Consider the following 15,832-nt stretch of genomic DNA (forward strand, 5'->3'; position numbering starts at 1 on the left):
CGGGGGGCTGGGGGGGAGGCGGGAGGGGAGATTCTGGGATACAGTCTGAGTTTGTCTCCGCAGGCGTGTTTCCCTGTGACAAACCTGACTTTACATTTACATTTCAGTTGCTGTGTCATGTTTACATTTTTCTAGTTCTTTTACTTCACGGGGATACGCACGGGAATAGGTTGGATTTCCGTCCATATTTCATAAAGGCGATCAGCTCACGTGGAAAAAGGTACAACTCTGCAAATAAAACGAGGTGCACGGGAAGAAGACGCTTTGATTTAGTGGTTAGTTTGAATACAGAGGAGCCGGAGTCGATAATGGTAAAACACCCGCGTGGTAGAATGTCATTCCACGCAAAGACCTACACGTTGTGGTGAAACGTCTTATTGAAGGAGCAGCGTTGTAGGATTTAGTGGCACCTAGTGGTGAGGTTTAAGATTGCAACAAAAAAAACAACCTTTCCCGAGCGCGTAAGAAAATCCACCGTGGCTGTGGAACTCGCAAAAGGCTTTCTCAAAAAAGTTAAGATTCGTCCCTTCTCGGCTACTGCAACAAGACGCACCCCGCGGAAGAGGACCCGATTCTTACCGCCCGGTCGTAATTTTCAAAAGGAAGAAGAGGCGTGAAGAAGTGTAACGGTGTGGAGTGGAGCACCGGCTCTAAATCCCATCCTTTTTCCTTTTACTGCAAATGCTGCGCTACAGATCGATATGACCAGGAGGGTCAAAGTTCAAGGCACATTTTTATGACAAATTAGTATGTCCAGATTGGATGCATACTAAATGCAACAGTAAGTACTTTGTAAGGGAAGCTGTAGTACGTACTGAAAGTAAAAAAAAAAAAGAAAAAAAGTATTTGATTGGGAACGCTGCTCTAGTTTCGGGCGATTATACACAAGTTAAAACATAAATATCATGATCCACTTCTGCCAATAGATGCACCTAAATCCTACACGCCGCACCTTTAAAGCTTCATCAATAAAAGATGCTTAGGTTTAACATCCGAGACCATTTTGTTGTGTTATTCTACTGCGAGGTGTTCTGGTTATTTTTGTCCACTCAAACTTTCCCTACATATTTCAGTAAACATCAAATTGAACATTGAAATAGTCTCAAACATAATCAGGACTTTTAAGTTTTAAATATCGTCATCGGTGGGTCCTCAAACGTTGTTTTTGTTGATTTTTATGTGATCGGAGGATTAGTATAACCAATTTACACGATCCAAAATTTTTTTTATTTTTTTTTTAATCAAGGAATATTACTCGGTCGGCCACTTAATTTTCCTTCCTCGTCAAAAAAATGTGTACGATGCCACTGAGGGGTTGATGACGTAACTGAAGACATCTTGCTTCTGCTTTTTGCCCCACTGCTGGCTCCCGGTAGACAGACCCGCACACAACCGTGCATACACGCCACTAAGTGTATCTGCATATCCATGTCTGGTGGTGTGTTATGTAAGTCTGCCTCGTTCTATCCTCGGATTGGAGATTGCTGTTTAATTACGTTATATATATATATATATATATATATATATATATATATATAACTCCATGTGCCAAATCCAATTCTTGTTCAGTCTGATCCATTCCGAACCCATGTTTGTACTGTAGGTGACCTTCTGTACAAGTCAGTATAAAATATTGTTTCTCTCCAATAGTCCCTTGTAACTGGTGCCATTAAATAAAACTATTCAAACTTGAAATAAAATAAATTAAAATAAAAAAAAAAAATTCAAAAAAAATGTGATGCGGCTTCCCTCTGTGGTTTTGTGGAAGAACACAAATTCAGCACACATCTCTGTAAATATTGAATATCAAATTTTTATTGGTCTTTAATATATATTAAAAAAAAAAAAAATAAGATGTACATTAAAAAGGACGGGGACATACTCCAGTCGGTTTAAATTTTAAAACTATTTACAACAATCAATATAAATCTGAACGGAGACCGTGCGATAACTAAACAGAACGTAAAAAGGCGGTTTTTTTGTTGTTGTTGTTTTTGTTTGTTTGTTTGTTTGTTTGTTTTTAGCCGTTTCAATAAACTAAGTCAACAGCAGAACAGAAAAACACCAACCAGTGTGAAAATGTAGTGGAAAAGTTGTTTTTCTACCCGACGAAGTCGGATCCAGCAGCAAACGGCCCTCAGCCGGAGTAAGAAAAGTTGGCCTTTAAGAAGGCACGCTGGTTGCCGCGAGGCACCGGGATGGCCAGGAACCCCGGCCTCCTGTCGGACGGTGCGTCTCCCGCCGAGCCCCTGGACCCCCGACCCGCGCCCCTCGATCCTCCTCTGGAGCTGGACGACGACCGCGGTTTGCTGCCGCTGTAGCCACGGCTGAAAGTCCACAACGGCGAAGCGGGGAGAAAGAGGAAAAGACATTTTTCGGGTCATCGCTGAATATCATTCCCCTCCCCCACAACTGCGCCAAAAAAATGAGAGACGAAGACAACACGCACCCTCTGGAAGCGGAGCTGGCGTTGCCGTATCCTTTTCTCTTCTTGGAATACTTGAAGAACGGAGCTTTCTTTCTCTTCTGTCCCCGAGCGGCCTGATTGTGGAAGTATGTGGAGGACTCCGCGTCGTCCTCGTCATCGCCGTACGCGCGGCCTCGGGTCGTATCGATCCACCCGTCGTCCCCGCCGGCCGGCTGATCCTCTGCTCGAGAGACGACATAACTTTAATACTACAAAGTGCAGCGTTATAAATTTTTTTTTTTTAAAAAGACAGTAAAAAAGGTGCAAATAATAATAATACGAGTAAAACTTCGTTGGAGTTCGTGTTACCGGGCAGCTGCCACTCCGAGTACTTCTCCAGGACCTGAATGACTTCGGCTCCATACTTCTCCAGTTTGTCCTCGGTCACTCCGTCAATCTGGAGGAGGACTTCGGGGTCGGAGGAAAGCTTCTCTGTTTATGAGAGACAGAAAAGAAAAAGAAAAAGTGCGACAAGTTTAAAAAAAAAAAAAAATTTAAAAAAAGCTATTTGTATCACATGAAACACAAATCGGGACGCGGTCATGACGTGTCCGGCAATCTGAAGAACAATTACCAGCGATCTTCTTCAGCATGGTGGTGGAGAAGATGTTGTAATAGTGAATGCCGAACGCTTTCCCCAGCCGCTTGCACAGATCCGTCAGCTCCTTCAGACACTGCTGGACCTTCTCCTCTCTCTGAGAGACGTTCCGGGACACGGCGGCTTTGTGTTTCCTGACGCTGGACGCGCTTTCCGTCTCGTAGAACTCCACCTGGGAGGGCGACGCGCGGCAGAAAGGTGTTTTAACCGTCGCGGGTTCGACGCGCGGCACCGCCGCACGACCGGGTTTACCTGCGTTTGTCCGGACAGCACGTGCGTGGCTTTTGCTCCGGCCGAGATGTAAACCACCGTCTGGCCGTTGATCGTGGTGTAGAGGTCCTCGAGCAGGACGTTGTCCAGGACCAGTTTTTTGAAGAGACGGTCGGCGTTGTGTCGGGAGTAGGCTCCTCCCATCCCAAACATTCCCGTCTGGACCTTGGCGGTTTTCGACCCTAGCAAAAAAAAAAAAAAATAATAATAATAATAATTTCCAGACATGAAGATATTTACAGTTCTCGTCACGTAGGATACAAATCGACTTCTTTTATTACATCCTTCGCACCGGATTCACTGTCGCGTCAATGTGGGGTTTTCCCCCCCCCACTGCGAGCGCGTACCTACGAAGATATCCACGAGCATGTTCAGCGTCAGCCGGTTTTTCTGGGCCATCTTGCCAAACCCCGCGCCGACTTTCTCGCAGTTCTCCTGGACGAACCTCACGATCTTCTTCACGTCTTCGGTCACGTCTCGCGTCTTGTATTGCTGCACAGAGGGAGATTCAAACATTGTTCTTCTGTGGGGAAAAAAAGCCCATGTTTTTTTTATTTTTATTTTTTATGAATAAAGCAGAAATGCTTCTTACGTTGGGTTTGGCGCAGTTGTCGCAGCTGACGTCCGAATGGTCCTTACAGAAGCTGCTGCTGAACTTCCTCTCCCCGAAGTAGGCGAGCAGCTGAATCCTCCTGCACTCCATCAGGTTCTCACAGAAGTGCACCATGCTCTGCAGGTTGTTGAAATGAGTCCCCTTGGTGTGTCTGTCGCCTTCTCTGTCCACTGTGACCAAAAAAAACAACAAAAAAAACAAAACAAGAGTTTACTAACTAGGCCAAAATAAAAATAAAAAATAAAAAAATCGCGCTACATGGGAGGTTTATGTTTTATGCCACGTACTGTTGATAATCCTCTTGATGCGGTGGACGTCGGCGTAGGAGTAGAAGAGAATGCAGTGAGAGGTCTCTCCGTCCCTGCCGGCTCGTCCCGACTCCTGGTAGTAGCCCTCCATGGATTTCGGCAGACTCGCGTGGATCACGTAGCGCACGTCGGGCTTGTCGATGCCCATTCCAAAAGCTATGGTGGCGCAGATGACCTGGGAGACAAAACGTGTGGCAAGAGCAAACGTCTCAGCCGGGAACTTTCAAATCCTTCGGACGTCCGCTGCGTTACGATGCGTTCTGTATCGAGCACCTAATCGACTTATATATATATATACATATATATATATATACATCATAGAAATGTTTTTTTTGGGAGTCGTGAGCCAACCTGGCAACCGTCCTGATTGATCCACTTGGTTTGCACGTTTTCTCGTTCGGCGTCACGCAGCCCCGCGTGGTACGACAGCGCTAATATCCCTGCTCTCTGCAGACTTTCCGCCATGGTGTCGCAGTCGTTACGAGACAGGCAGTACACGATTCCCGAGTCTCCTGCAACACACCGACATGCAGGTTCACCAACAAGATACTCATATATATATATATATAAACACACATATACATATATATAATAATATATGTATATATATACACACACACACATATATATATATATATATATATACACACATATATATATATATATATATATATATATATATATATATACAAACAAAAAAAAAACCATTAAATCCCACTTTTTTTGTCAAATAATTAATACATTTTTGTAAGTAACCTTGTAATGAAAAAATTATTTTTAAATGATGTGATTTAAAATATATATATATTTTAATTTTTTAAATTTATTTATTTTATTATTTATTATTATATATTATATATTTTTTTAAATCACATCATTTAAAAATCATTTTTTTATTACAAGGTTACTTACAAAAATCTATTAATTATTTGACAAAAAAAAGTAGGATTTAATGTTTTTTTTGTTTGTTTGTTTTTTATAAAACACTTTAAAAAAAAAATCCTTAACAATGCAATTACCAAACACTAACGTATTGATGAGGGCTCAAAATTGAATTCACTATAAAACACAATCCCGTGGATTTGTTGCCTGCAGACTCCTATTTCTGTCTTGCGGTTCCTTCAGCTCTAACGAGACATGTCAGACTTCAAAGTGTCTGTACACGGTTGCATTTTTTTTTTTTTTTTAAAACAGCAGCTACGACTGCTCCGAAAATAGCCTGCACCGGGATCAGAGAGAGTACTGAATTATTTACGTGGGTAGTGCTTCTTGATCCAGCCGATGCAGTCCTCGTCAACCTTCCTGGGCTTCTTGGGCAGCACCGAGTACCTCAGGTTCGCTCTGTTGAAGCTCATGGTGAACCTGAAAACACACGGCGTGTCAAAATTCGCCCTCCGGGATAGATCGGCGCTACAAGAGACGGGGACGGGGACGGGGGCCCCCCCCCCCCGAGCGTGAACACGTACACTTGCGGCCGAGTCATGTTCAGCTGGTTGAGGATGTCTTTCTGCACGCGGGGCGTCGCGGTGGCCGTCAGCGCCATCATCGGCACGTCGGGGAACTTCTGACGCAGCTCGTGCAACTTCTTGTAGTCTGGGCGGAAATCGTGGCCCCACTGAAAAGAGTTTTAACGTGACGGGGTGATGATGCACCGGTAACTGCTTGAAAATCAAATAATATAAAAAAAAACAAAAAAACAACATGCTGCAGATTGTGTGAACATTAAAGTAGAGGAACACACCTGACTGACGCAGTGGGCCTCGTCGATGACGAACCGGACCAGCAGGCCTCGCTCGTACAAGTTCTGCAGGGCTGAGATCAACCTGTTGCTTGCGCTCACCTTAGGGGAAGGAGAAAAAGAAAAAGAAGAAAAAAAAAAAAGAAAGATGCGTCGGTCTTAAATTGTCCAAAAATCACAAGCTGCTGATGACGAAGCTTTCGCGACAGGTGCGCAGCTCACCTTTTCAGGTGTGACATACAGCAGTTTAACAATGGGGTCTTTCCTGGAAAGCTGCATGTAGATCCTTGAAGCTTCGCTGTCGCTTTTTTCACCGGACAGACTCGTGGCTGGAATCTGAAATGAAGGACGTTAAGGAAATAGCTGATGCAGAGCTGCGCGGATTATCTGCATTTTTGAATAATCTGCCAATTCTTTTTTTTGTTTTTTTTTGTTGCAATTATTGTTTTTTGTTTTTTTTTCCAGCAAAAACGTCAGAAAATGCCGAAGAACGGCCCGTCACGTCTCGCTTTATCTGACCGACCCGTCTAAAACTCGATGTGCTGGACTCGCCGCAACGTAAACGCAGAAGAAAAGGCGACGGCTTCTCAAATTTGACGACGTGAAACAAAAATCGCGGGGCGGCGTCTCATTTAATTGCTTAATCAGCTGCGGAAATAGTTTCTTTATTTTAAACCGACTGACCGATTTCACGAGCTCGTCGCCGCTGCCTTAAATCGACGCTCCCGAGTCGCCACGCGGACCGGTACTTACGTCCAGGGTGGTGAGCTTCTGGACCTGGTCTACGATGAGGGACTTGAGCGGGGAAATAACCACGGAGACTCCCGGTGAGATGCAGGCGGGCAGCTGGTAGCACAAGCTTTTACCTCCACCTAAAAAAAAAAAAAAAAAAAAAAAAAAGACATCAGCGCGAGAGATCGGGACACCTCCGCTGCGACTCTTCCGCGGACACTTGCGGCGCGCTTTGGACCGACCTGTGGGCATCAAGACAAACGTGTCCTCGCCCAGGAGCGCAGCGTTGATGGCTTCCAGCTGATTGAATCTGAACTGGTGAAGTCCGAAGCGCTTGTGAAAGAGCTTCATCATCTCCCGCGAATGCGTGAAATCGAACCCTCTGAAGCGGTCGTGAGCCGGGTTTTTGAAGGTCGCTTCTGCGAAGAGAGACGAAGTGTAATCGTGGCGTGTCTTCTCGGAAACATGTTGTGGGTTCAAAGTATGCTCGTTTAGCCGTTTATTGAAATTCAAAATGGTTTTATAACACGCTGTGAAAGGAAATGAGTGACGATACCCGGTTTGCACGGAGGCTGGTTCAAATCATTCTCGTTGAACGCAGGAAAAGACGACAAATGTGTTTACTGCATGACACCAATGACTTTTAATTTAGCGGCATTTGGCGCATGCGAAATATGCATTGCTTTGAGAATTTTTTGAACCAACTTGAGAAAGCTCTGGTTATCGGATGCTTGACGAATAGACATTCAGTTAGTCCATGTCGACTTACCTGGGGAATTAATAACTGGAGGTTTTGGCGCAGGGGAAGGCGTTGTTGGTTTCTTCTCCCACGACGTCCTGCTTGGTCCTCCCTCTCTCGCTGTCGTCGTAGGCACAGACCTCGAGTTTTGTCCCAAAACCGATGAAGTTTGCGGTCCGTCAAAGTAATCAGGGATATCAGAGTCATTTAAGTCGTCTATGTCAAAGTCGTCAATGTAAAAGTCATCGGCTTCTGGATCTCCCGCGGGTGTAAAATTTGGGGTCTTGGATTTGTCCTGAACGATCGTCTCTGGCTTCTCGGGTGAGGCGAGTGAATCGGAGCCGTCAAGAGAATCACAGGCGCTCTCATTTCCCACGTATATGGTCGCGCTGTCGTTACTGTGCGGAGGCTCCCAGTCGCTAACACTGTGTTGAGAGTCATTGTCCACAGAGATGACTGAGGATCTCCTGAGCAGACGGGTCTTCGTGGAGCCCACAGGCGCGGGACCGCCGGACGACGTCGCGCTCGACGCGCCGCGGCCGGAAGGAGACGTCTCCTTAAAGCTGGGCTCAGAAGTGACGGTGCTGCCCGGCTGCCGCACCCGAAACAAACCACAACTCGCCAGGATCCGCTTCCTGCAGGAGAAAAGGCAGGTGACCGCAGTGCTACCGAGATACTATCAAACATCGCGAATAACAACGGAGCTGCTCTTGGACTGGAATGAACACACCTTTGAGCTCTCTTCAGTAAAAGTTCATTTCCACAAGACAGACGGATCAGCTCATGCTCGGGGACGGTGTCGACCAGAGCACAGATGGACTCCGTGATACTGACAAGCTGTTCATCTGTGTGGTGTTCAGGGAGGGAAAAAAAGGCATCATGAACAGAGAACAAAATGACTCGAAATCCTTTTGAATGAAGTTAGCAGAAGGTCTGGACAAATCAGAAAAAGGCGCGGCACCCACCTGCTTTGTCCTTCGAGTGGTGATCGGAGGGTCCATGCCGAGGTGTAATGGGGCCCTTTGATTGCGCAGGATTATATTTGCTTTGGACATCAGCTGATTTAGTTCTGTTTGAAAAGGGAGCAATGTTAAGTGAGAGAACGGAGATAAAATGCACAACAAACTGAAAATACTGACCTTCTCTCCGGCGCAGAGGTCGCGTAAGAGATCCCGTCAGGTGTCGGTGAAGGTGGAATAAAATAAAGGTCGTCTTCAGGCTCCGAGCTGTTATCAAGGTCGATTACCTTTCGCTCAATCGATTTATTTTTATTGTCTGAAAAGAAATAAAGCGACGTTCTATATTAGCTTGTGTGTGTGGTTTTTAAAAGAAATATAATTAAACACTTTGAAGTCTGCATTGGCTTTGTTATATACAAATAAAACAGAATAAACAGCCAATTACCTGTCGTTTCTTCTAAAGGTTCACTATTACTCATGTCAGACGTTAGATGTGCGGGAGGACGGCTTCTGGTCATTTCGACGGGAGAGTCAAACGGTGCCGATCCCTCAGTTAAACCAGGAGCCGGTGAAACGGGGGCTCGGTTGACTCGGCACTCAAGCTCCTCCGTTTCCATCCAAGAGTGTTCACCGTTCTTCCTGCTTGACGCTGGCGTCACGAAGGAGCCACCGTCTGCGACTTCCCAATTTTCTTCACTGGGAACCGAGCGTGATTTGCTGCTCTTCCCTGACGTTTCAGAACCGAATGAGTCGTTTTTTGCCTTGACGGGGGTTTCAAAGTCGTCAAAATCGTCCCAGTCATCCACCGGAAACCCGTGAAATACATCCAGACTCGAGGAATCGAGTCTACTGCCGCTGCAAGACTGGCTGCCGGGTTTAGTTGCAGCTGGAGTCACCTTAACACCAGACACCGCTGAAGGAGTCTGATGCGCAGGAGGAGCGTTACGTGCCGGGCTGATGGAGTGTGACTCGCGTTTTGAACTTACGCGGTAGAAGTTGTCGTCGATTTGGGACTTTTGAGGTCTCTCGAGCTTGTTTGAAAATGTCGAAGGAGATTTAGTCACCAAACTGTTCTTCGGGACGTTGACGTTCCCGTTTGCCAAACCACTTGAGCGGATTACCTTGGTCGGGACTTCCGCCTTGGTTGTACCCGATGGGGACTTCTTTTTGAAAGAAAAGGCCCTGAAAAGCACAAACAATTGGTGTGAAATTACCCCAAAAAAATATGACGGGACGGTCAAACTATTTTTTTTTTTATGTGACACAACAATTTTAGTATTTTTTTTTTTTTTTGTACTTCCTATGCAAGCTCCCTGATGAACACAACACATACTAGTTACTACACCGACATATGCACCGCAGTCATAAAGACACACGGCTGATTTGTTTCGGGGGCTCACTTCATTATTACACAAGCAGCAGCAGCAGGTGAAGGAGGTTGAATCGCAGGATTTTAGGTCACATATATATATATTATATTTATTTTTTTAAATGGTTACACGCGATTATATATCTGTCGGTGAAATACACCGATTTTCTTTAAATGTGTCTGTTGTGTTTACAGCTGCAGAAAACGCTCCAAAAATGGAGATATATTTTATTATACACGAGCACAACTAAAAGCGTGAAGCTACCTGGTAGCTAATGTTTTGTTGTTGTTTTTAATCACACACGTGTTTTGACCTTACTTACCCCGGTTTGGGTTTAGCCAAAGATAGCTTGCTTTGAGCGGCGTTGCTGTGCCTCGCCAGCTGCTCCTTCAAGTTGTTTTGTGGAAGACTGGACATTATGGACGAGGAGCCGAGGGACGGCCCCGGCTAGCACAAAGCGGCGGCGAATTTCTGTAGCATTTCGCGCGACGCGAGAAGTGACTCGTCTCCGGAGTCTCGCACTTCGCTTGTCCAGCTGCTGGTTTTTTGTTGTTGTTGTTGTTGTTTTTTATCTCGTAGTTTGAGCGCGACGTTTATCTCTGTTGGAGTAGGACGAGATGCACACACAGTGGATTTTGCGCCCTTACAACAAACGGGAGTTCTTATTGGCCGACGCTCAGCAGGAAGAAGGAAACTGGAGCGTGAAGGATTCTGGGAAATGTAGTCTTACGGCGAGAGACCGGGGCTGCTTTCCCAAAGACAGTGTAGACTGGTTTGTAGTGTTAAACCAGTCTACAATCTGCTCTTTAGATCAGTTTAATGCAAAATACGATTTTTATTTTTATTTTATTTTTATTTATTTTTTTATAGATAGATATGTTATATGTTATGATCCAAGACTCCAACAAACAGATTTCATATATTTTATTAGTGTATTTGATTACAATGATTTGAATGAATGGCACTGATCATTTCATTTGCCCTGATTAGATAGTATAGGCTATATACTAATCTGGATATGACTTGATCAATTCTATCATGGTGCTTCAGTGGAGTCTACTCCCCTGTGCTTCACCTTGTATGATAACAAAATATTTGTACAATGCTTCTTTTTCTGTCCTTGTGTATGACCATGTAAAAATCACACCACCGGGAAAGATGAACAGGCTGCGAGTCCACACATGTTCTTTCCACGCTGAATGAGGAAATATCTGTGAAAGAAGAACATTGTTAATATCTTTCTTTGGTTCATATACATTTAGTAGCATAATACTTTCCTACATGTGATTGAACAGATAAATTACCCGTCCATGCCCCAGCTGGGTCCCCATGAGTTCTTTACTATCCAGTAAGGGACACTGTTCTCTTGTCCATAGCCAACCGCTAGCACTGCATGGTTCACCTTGTCTGTAGTATCGTGGCATTTAGTGCTGAAACCAGGAAGAGATGTAAGTTACATCTGATGACCATTTTGATTAGGTATGAGGAACTAAACCTCTATCAAGCCTAACACCTCTACTGACAGAAAAGGGCTTTGTTGTAGTACACAAGACTTTTACACACCACAGAGAGCAGATGAATCTTTTAAATAAAACGGAATAATATGGGCAATCCTTTCCAAATCCTTATTCGTGACGTTAGGGGAATTTTGCAATGACTTATGTTATACTGTCAGCGCCAAGGGACGTACATGTTGTCATCAAAGTGAGTACACGTAGGGTCTATGCTGACAGTCTAAATATTTTAAAAACACCAAGTGCTTTTAAGATATTTGAACTCAGGATTCAGTGAGTAGATTATTCTTAAATGTTCAAGTGAAAGTGATATTTCTAAAAGATCTGTGTTATAAAAAAAACTTCTACTTCGGCAAAACGTGTGGGCCTTTTGATGGACACTGTCACAGAGGGGAAAAAACAGAGGGTAACAGAAGTTTTTATATTCCTCAGAGAAAAAAAAAGTCAAAATATAATTTAGCATTTAGTGTTGTGTGAGCAAATATTGCTGTGACAAATGACTTCCCCTTTATATTTGTTTATGTCAATCTATTGACTATACCAGCACTTTAGGTTTTCACAGGTTTATAAATGTAAAAAAAACTCAGATTGAACTGATTTCCATGACTTCCTCTCACCTGGCATACACACCCCGGTCATAATGCATGAAATCAGAGGTCACCTCAAAGGCAAAGCTGACAGGGTTGTTTGTGGCGACAGCATCCACCATCCCCATCTCATCGTACTGACAGATAGCAGAAATACTTCATTATTCACTCGCCTCAGTAATGGCTTTTATTTTGAAGAGAATCATTGGTGATCACTCACCGCTGTTATGTTCATCACCTCCCTCACAAAAGCAGCAGCCAGGTCTGGTTTATACACGCATTTACCATCCTAAAATAACGGGGGGAAAAAGTAAGAGGCAATTGAACATGTCATTTCAAAGTCAGATTTGTTCAAAATGTAATTTATGCTGTAGGATAACTCATTAGTTACAAAAGCTGTGTATGGATAGTCCTGTTCTGTCATCAGCCCTTTGTTGTACATGATGTATTCAAATGCTTGACTGGGAAGACCGCTGGAAGACAAATTAAGATCTTGTTATAAAAATGTGACTGATACACACAGCAGTGGTTACAGGGAACTTATCAAGAGGGGAAGGAAACGTTTGTCTCTCACCCATTACATCCATGGTTGTTGAAATCCTGAGCGCAGTCTACCAGCTGTTGTTCTGACTAGTAGGATAGATTACAGTTAGTACTCTTTACCATCTTGTGACAGTTTTTATTTTTATACCAGCGCAGCAGTTTCAATAGAGAAGTGAAAGTAAGTCACCAGTGGTACGAGCTTCCCTTTGGCGATAGCAATAACGGACTCCAAACAGCCAGTTGTGGAAAAAGTCCAGCAGCTACCACAACCGCCCTTTGGTGCAAAATAAATAAAACAATCCAAGATATTTAGGAACATTTTTAGATAAAAAATACAAAGTAACGTGTATCTGAGGTTTGTACATAGAAGTAGGTACATATTAAAAAAAACTAAAAGAGGAAAACTGATTGTATTGTGTCATACTATCATACTCCCTGCTAGCCAACCAAACACTAACCTTAAAAAAACACTGCCAATTTACTTGTTTTTTTTTCCAAGAAAATGTATGGTTATTTTTTGTTTCTGTTTTTAAGTGTTGCAGGAGCTGTTCCATCTCTATCAACAAAGAGTTAAACAAATTTCCGGCTATGAGCAGCTTCTCTGTCTGTGTCCAATTATAAGGGTTTTCCAGTTACATTTTGTTGCATTTCTACACAAATACAACTATTTTCATCTACTGTGTAACCCAGCAGCAACTCTATGATCCATAACTGAGAATTAAAAAAAAAAAGTGCATGTCGAAGTTTGTGTTAAACTTCACCTGGTTCTTCACTTCTGTCACATAATTTCCTTTCTTTCTCCAGTCAATGGAGTCTGGATGCGGTCCATTAGTGCTGCGGTAGTTCCCGTTGGTAGCAGAGCAGTTCTGCAAAAGGCAGCATGTAAAACGACTTCTCAAACATCAATGCAAACCAGCCAACTTCTTATGTAGAGATTCTTACCTGCGGCTCAGACCAGAGGAATGCCCTTTGAAATTCCCTGAATGTCATGTCTGAAAACGGGTTCAGCGCCACTGCAGGCAGATTAAATATAAACTCAACATGTTTTAGTAGAGCTCACGTGAAAGAAAATAATTGTAAATGCAGATATAAAGAGTTCCTACTTGTGAATGAGTGATTTCCTTCATTGTGTTTGTCAATCCTCTTCTTGTTGTCTGTAAATATCTGCAGTCTCTCGTAGTACTCGTTCATGTTGTACACTTTGCTGTGCTGTTTGGGGGGGGGGGGAAGGTTCAGATAATTTCTTTTGTTTAAAAGTGTAATTATTGGTATATATGGGCGTTTATATGGCAGTAAATATGCAGCTCATAAATAGCCTTTATGCTTCAAGGAAGTTTAGCAGCCATGTTACTGAGATTGATTTCATTTCAGATAACTTCCTCATAACCATAGTCTAGTCTGGCACATCTATTACATAGGCTACCAGGTAGATAAAACATACCTCTGCCATCCATGACTTGAAGTGGAACTCGTCTGAAAACAATTCATAATATCAAAGTACTGTATATCTCATACAAAGCACGAAACAATAAGAAGACTCAGACAGACACCACGGCCTCAATACGAAAGTGAAAGCTTCCGTTGACACGAATAAAATCACAAAATGTAAATGGGAGCTACTCTACTCAACGAATTATTTAGTATAGCTTACCTTGTTGAGACAGACGAAAAGCCGAAGCTACTGACGCTACAGCAATCACAAGCAACAGCTTCATTGTGTTCATTTATGAAAGTTGCTGCCGGTGACAAAGGGAGGCGGCGGAGAGCGAAGTGAAACAGATGATGGAGTCACGAGGTGAAAAGCTATCCGTTCAAACTGATACATGGAAATATGATACGGCCGCAAAACGCAACACCGTGTTACATGGACCAGGAACCAATAACTGGTTTCTGCTACTTTACTTTTGCTATACGGATGGAATAACAACACGACAGGATATAGGGATGAATAAAATACAGTTTTAGTTATTGGGTTAATGCAGAATAGCCTAACAAAATTAAAATCAGATAAAATTGCATTATAGTTGGCTGGTAGCCTATACAATTTTACATTCGTTTTATAGCCATTTAATTTAAACCTGAAATCAGCAAATGTTGGAGTTATCTACCACTTTGTGCAATAACCTCAAAAACCTCTCTGTTTGTGTACCAGGTGCTCATGGTCAATTGAGGTCATAATACGGTTGATTAGCGCAAAATTGTGCACAGAAAGATAGATAGAAAATCTATTAATAGGTTAAATGTTAATTTAATTATCTCAAGATAATATAATATAATAATGATTTTAATATGATGAAATTACAGGTTAATTGTATTGACATTAAGGAAAAAGGAAGACTTGAAACATCTGGTTTCTAACATGCAAGGCTCAATACCAACCTGCCAAATGAATAAATAAAACAAAAACAACAACAACAAAACAAACCCAAAAACCGTCAGGTTTACTGTTTGTTGATTGCCAATCATGATATATTATTTGATTAACTGCTTTGATTTGTTTGAAGTTAAAAATCATTAAGGCCAGTCCTGCATTACTATAAAATTGTTGTTGACCTGTGGTGGCCAGAATGCTGCGATAGCAACAAAACAGGGTTTATGATTCAATATATTGCCATATATTGTCATATTGAAAGCAATGGGCAGCTGTGGCCTCGAGCTTTAAAAGCAGAGCTTGGGACTGAAAGGTTGCCAGATCAATTATTGCATCAGCAAGGGAAGTACCTTTAAGCATAGCACCTATACCCAACTGTTGTCGTGGGGTGTTCATTTCTCGTGTGTTACCGTGTATTTAAACACACTGTACATAACATACTGGCAAATAAAGTGATACTCCTTAAAACGCAGCACAAACTGAGCCACTGTCTGTCATAATTCTCTCCAAATCAGCACAGTGTTTTGGGGAATAGGTGACGTATCAAAAGCAATCATGTAACCCTCATACATTCTCCTGATATGGAGGAGGAAGAGGAAGAGGATACAGAGAATTTGGGATTGAAAAAAACTACAAGCGAAGGAGCCCTCTAAAAGTCTTCCACATGGCATACTCATCATTCACCCTCTGATAGTAATTATGCAGTCTTTGCTCAGTGGGTTGGATCAGGCTTTTACTGAAGTATTGACACTGTGTCAGGATTACTCAACTTGAGAGTAAGGAGGACCCAAATGCAAGACAGAGGCAGGTGTTCCTTAAATAGAAAGCTTTACTTAAAGATTCAAAGAGACCACAAAGTCCTGGCAACAGATATACAAATAAAATAGAAAGCTGACGATTACGTCCAAACAAGGTCAAAAATACTCAAACTGCAGTCCAAGGCCTGAAGTCAGAACAAAAAAATAATTAAAATAATAATACATTTCATTTATGTAGCACTTTTCCAGGTACTTTGATACAACA

The 15,832-nt window shown here is 42.9% G+C and overlaps 2 protein-coding genes across 3 annotated transcripts; both read right to left on the reverse strand.

Annotated features, from left to right (window-relative positions):
- Positions 1–2,001: 2,001 nt before the first annotated feature.
- blm (BLM RecQ like helicase) lies at positions 2,002–10,435 on the reverse strand. 2 transcript variants are annotated; one of them, XM_069708701.1, is made up of 21 exons: positions 10,117–10,435; positions 8,870–9,606; positions 8,605–8,740; positions 8,431–8,534; positions 8,196–8,310; positions 7,496–8,100; positions 6,969–7,145; positions 6,748–6,866; positions 6,217–6,330; positions 5,998–6,096; positions 5,723–5,871; positions 5,512–5,618; positions 4,608–4,768; positions 4,236–4,431; positions 3,928–4,118; positions 3,683–3,827; positions 3,318–3,517; positions 3,042–3,237; positions 2,777–2,899; positions 2,450–2,648; positions 2,002–2,327 (listed from the first exon to the last, which is right to left on the reverse strand). In XM_069708701.1, exons 1-21 carry the CDS (start codon positions 10,209–10,211, stop codon positions 2,138–2,140), a joined length of 4,158 nt encoding a protein of 1,385 aa, XP_069564802.1. In that variant the 5' UTR covers positions 10,212–10,435; the 3' UTR covers positions 2,002–2,137. The 2 variants fall into 2 exon arrangements, with proteins under 2 accessions (XP_069564802.1, XP_069564803.1); XM_069708702.1 differs by lacking the exons at positions 8,870–9,606; positions 10,117–10,435 and having other exon boundaries at positions 8,427–8,534; positions 8,605–8,690.
- A 266-nt stretch (positions 10,436–10,701) lies between these two features.
- Positions 10,702–14,199, reverse strand: ctsh (cathepsin H). The gene is made up of 12 exons (XM_069708747.1): positions 14,090–14,199; positions 13,880–13,911; positions 13,542–13,647; positions 13,381–13,451; positions 13,200–13,304; positions 12,626–12,712; positions 12,470–12,525; positions 12,287–12,368; positions 12,116–12,184; positions 11,926–12,032; positions 11,099–11,224; positions 10,702–11,005 (listed from the first exon to the last, which is right to left on the reverse strand). The coding sequence occupies exons 1-12, from the start codon at positions 14,160–14,162 to the stop codon at positions 10,936–10,938; spliced, it is 984 nt and encodes a 327-aa protein (XP_069564848.1). The 5' UTR covers positions 14,163–14,199; the 3' UTR covers positions 10,702–10,935.
- Between the last annotated feature and the right edge of the window lie 1,633 nt (positions 14,200–15,832).

This window comes from Brachyistius frenatus, unplaced genomic scaffold, assembly GCF_029030835.1.
Source record: "Brachyistius frenatus isolate BFR_SWC_R1_liver_20210118 unplaced genomic scaffold, ASM2903083v1 Contig_77, whole genome shotgun sequence".
Lineage (NCBI taxonomy): Eukaryota > Metazoa > Chordata > Actinopteri > Embiotocidae > Brachyistius > Brachyistius frenatus.

Excerpts from the sequence above, each read along its gene's own strand:
- blm (XM_069708701.1), bottom strand. The coding sequence starts at position 10,211 with ATGTCCAGTCTTCCACAAAACAACTTGAAGGAGCAGCTGGCGAGGCAC. Across the intron at positions 6,867-6,968 it reads GTTTGTCTTGATGCCCACAG|GTGGAGGTAAAAGCTTGTGC; the intron begins GTCGGTCCAAAG and ends TTTTTTTTTTAG. Across the intron at positions 5,619-5,722 it reads AACATGACTCGGCCGCAAGT|GTTCACCATGAGCTTCAACA; the intron begins GTACGTGTTCAC and ends GTGTGTTTTCAG.
- ctsh (XM_069708747.1), bottom strand. The coding sequence starts at position 14,162 with ATGAACACAATGAAGCTGTTGCTTGTGATTGCTGTAGCGTCAGTAGCT. Across the intron at positions 13,305-13,380 it reads TCCTCTGGTCTGAGCCGCAG|AACTGCTCTGCTACCAACGG; the intron begins GTAAGAATCTCT and ends TGCCTTTTGCAG. Across the intron at positions 12,033-12,115 it reads AGGTGATGAACATAACAGCG|TACGATGAGATGGGGATGGT; the intron begins GTGAGTGATCAC and ends GCTATCTGTCAG.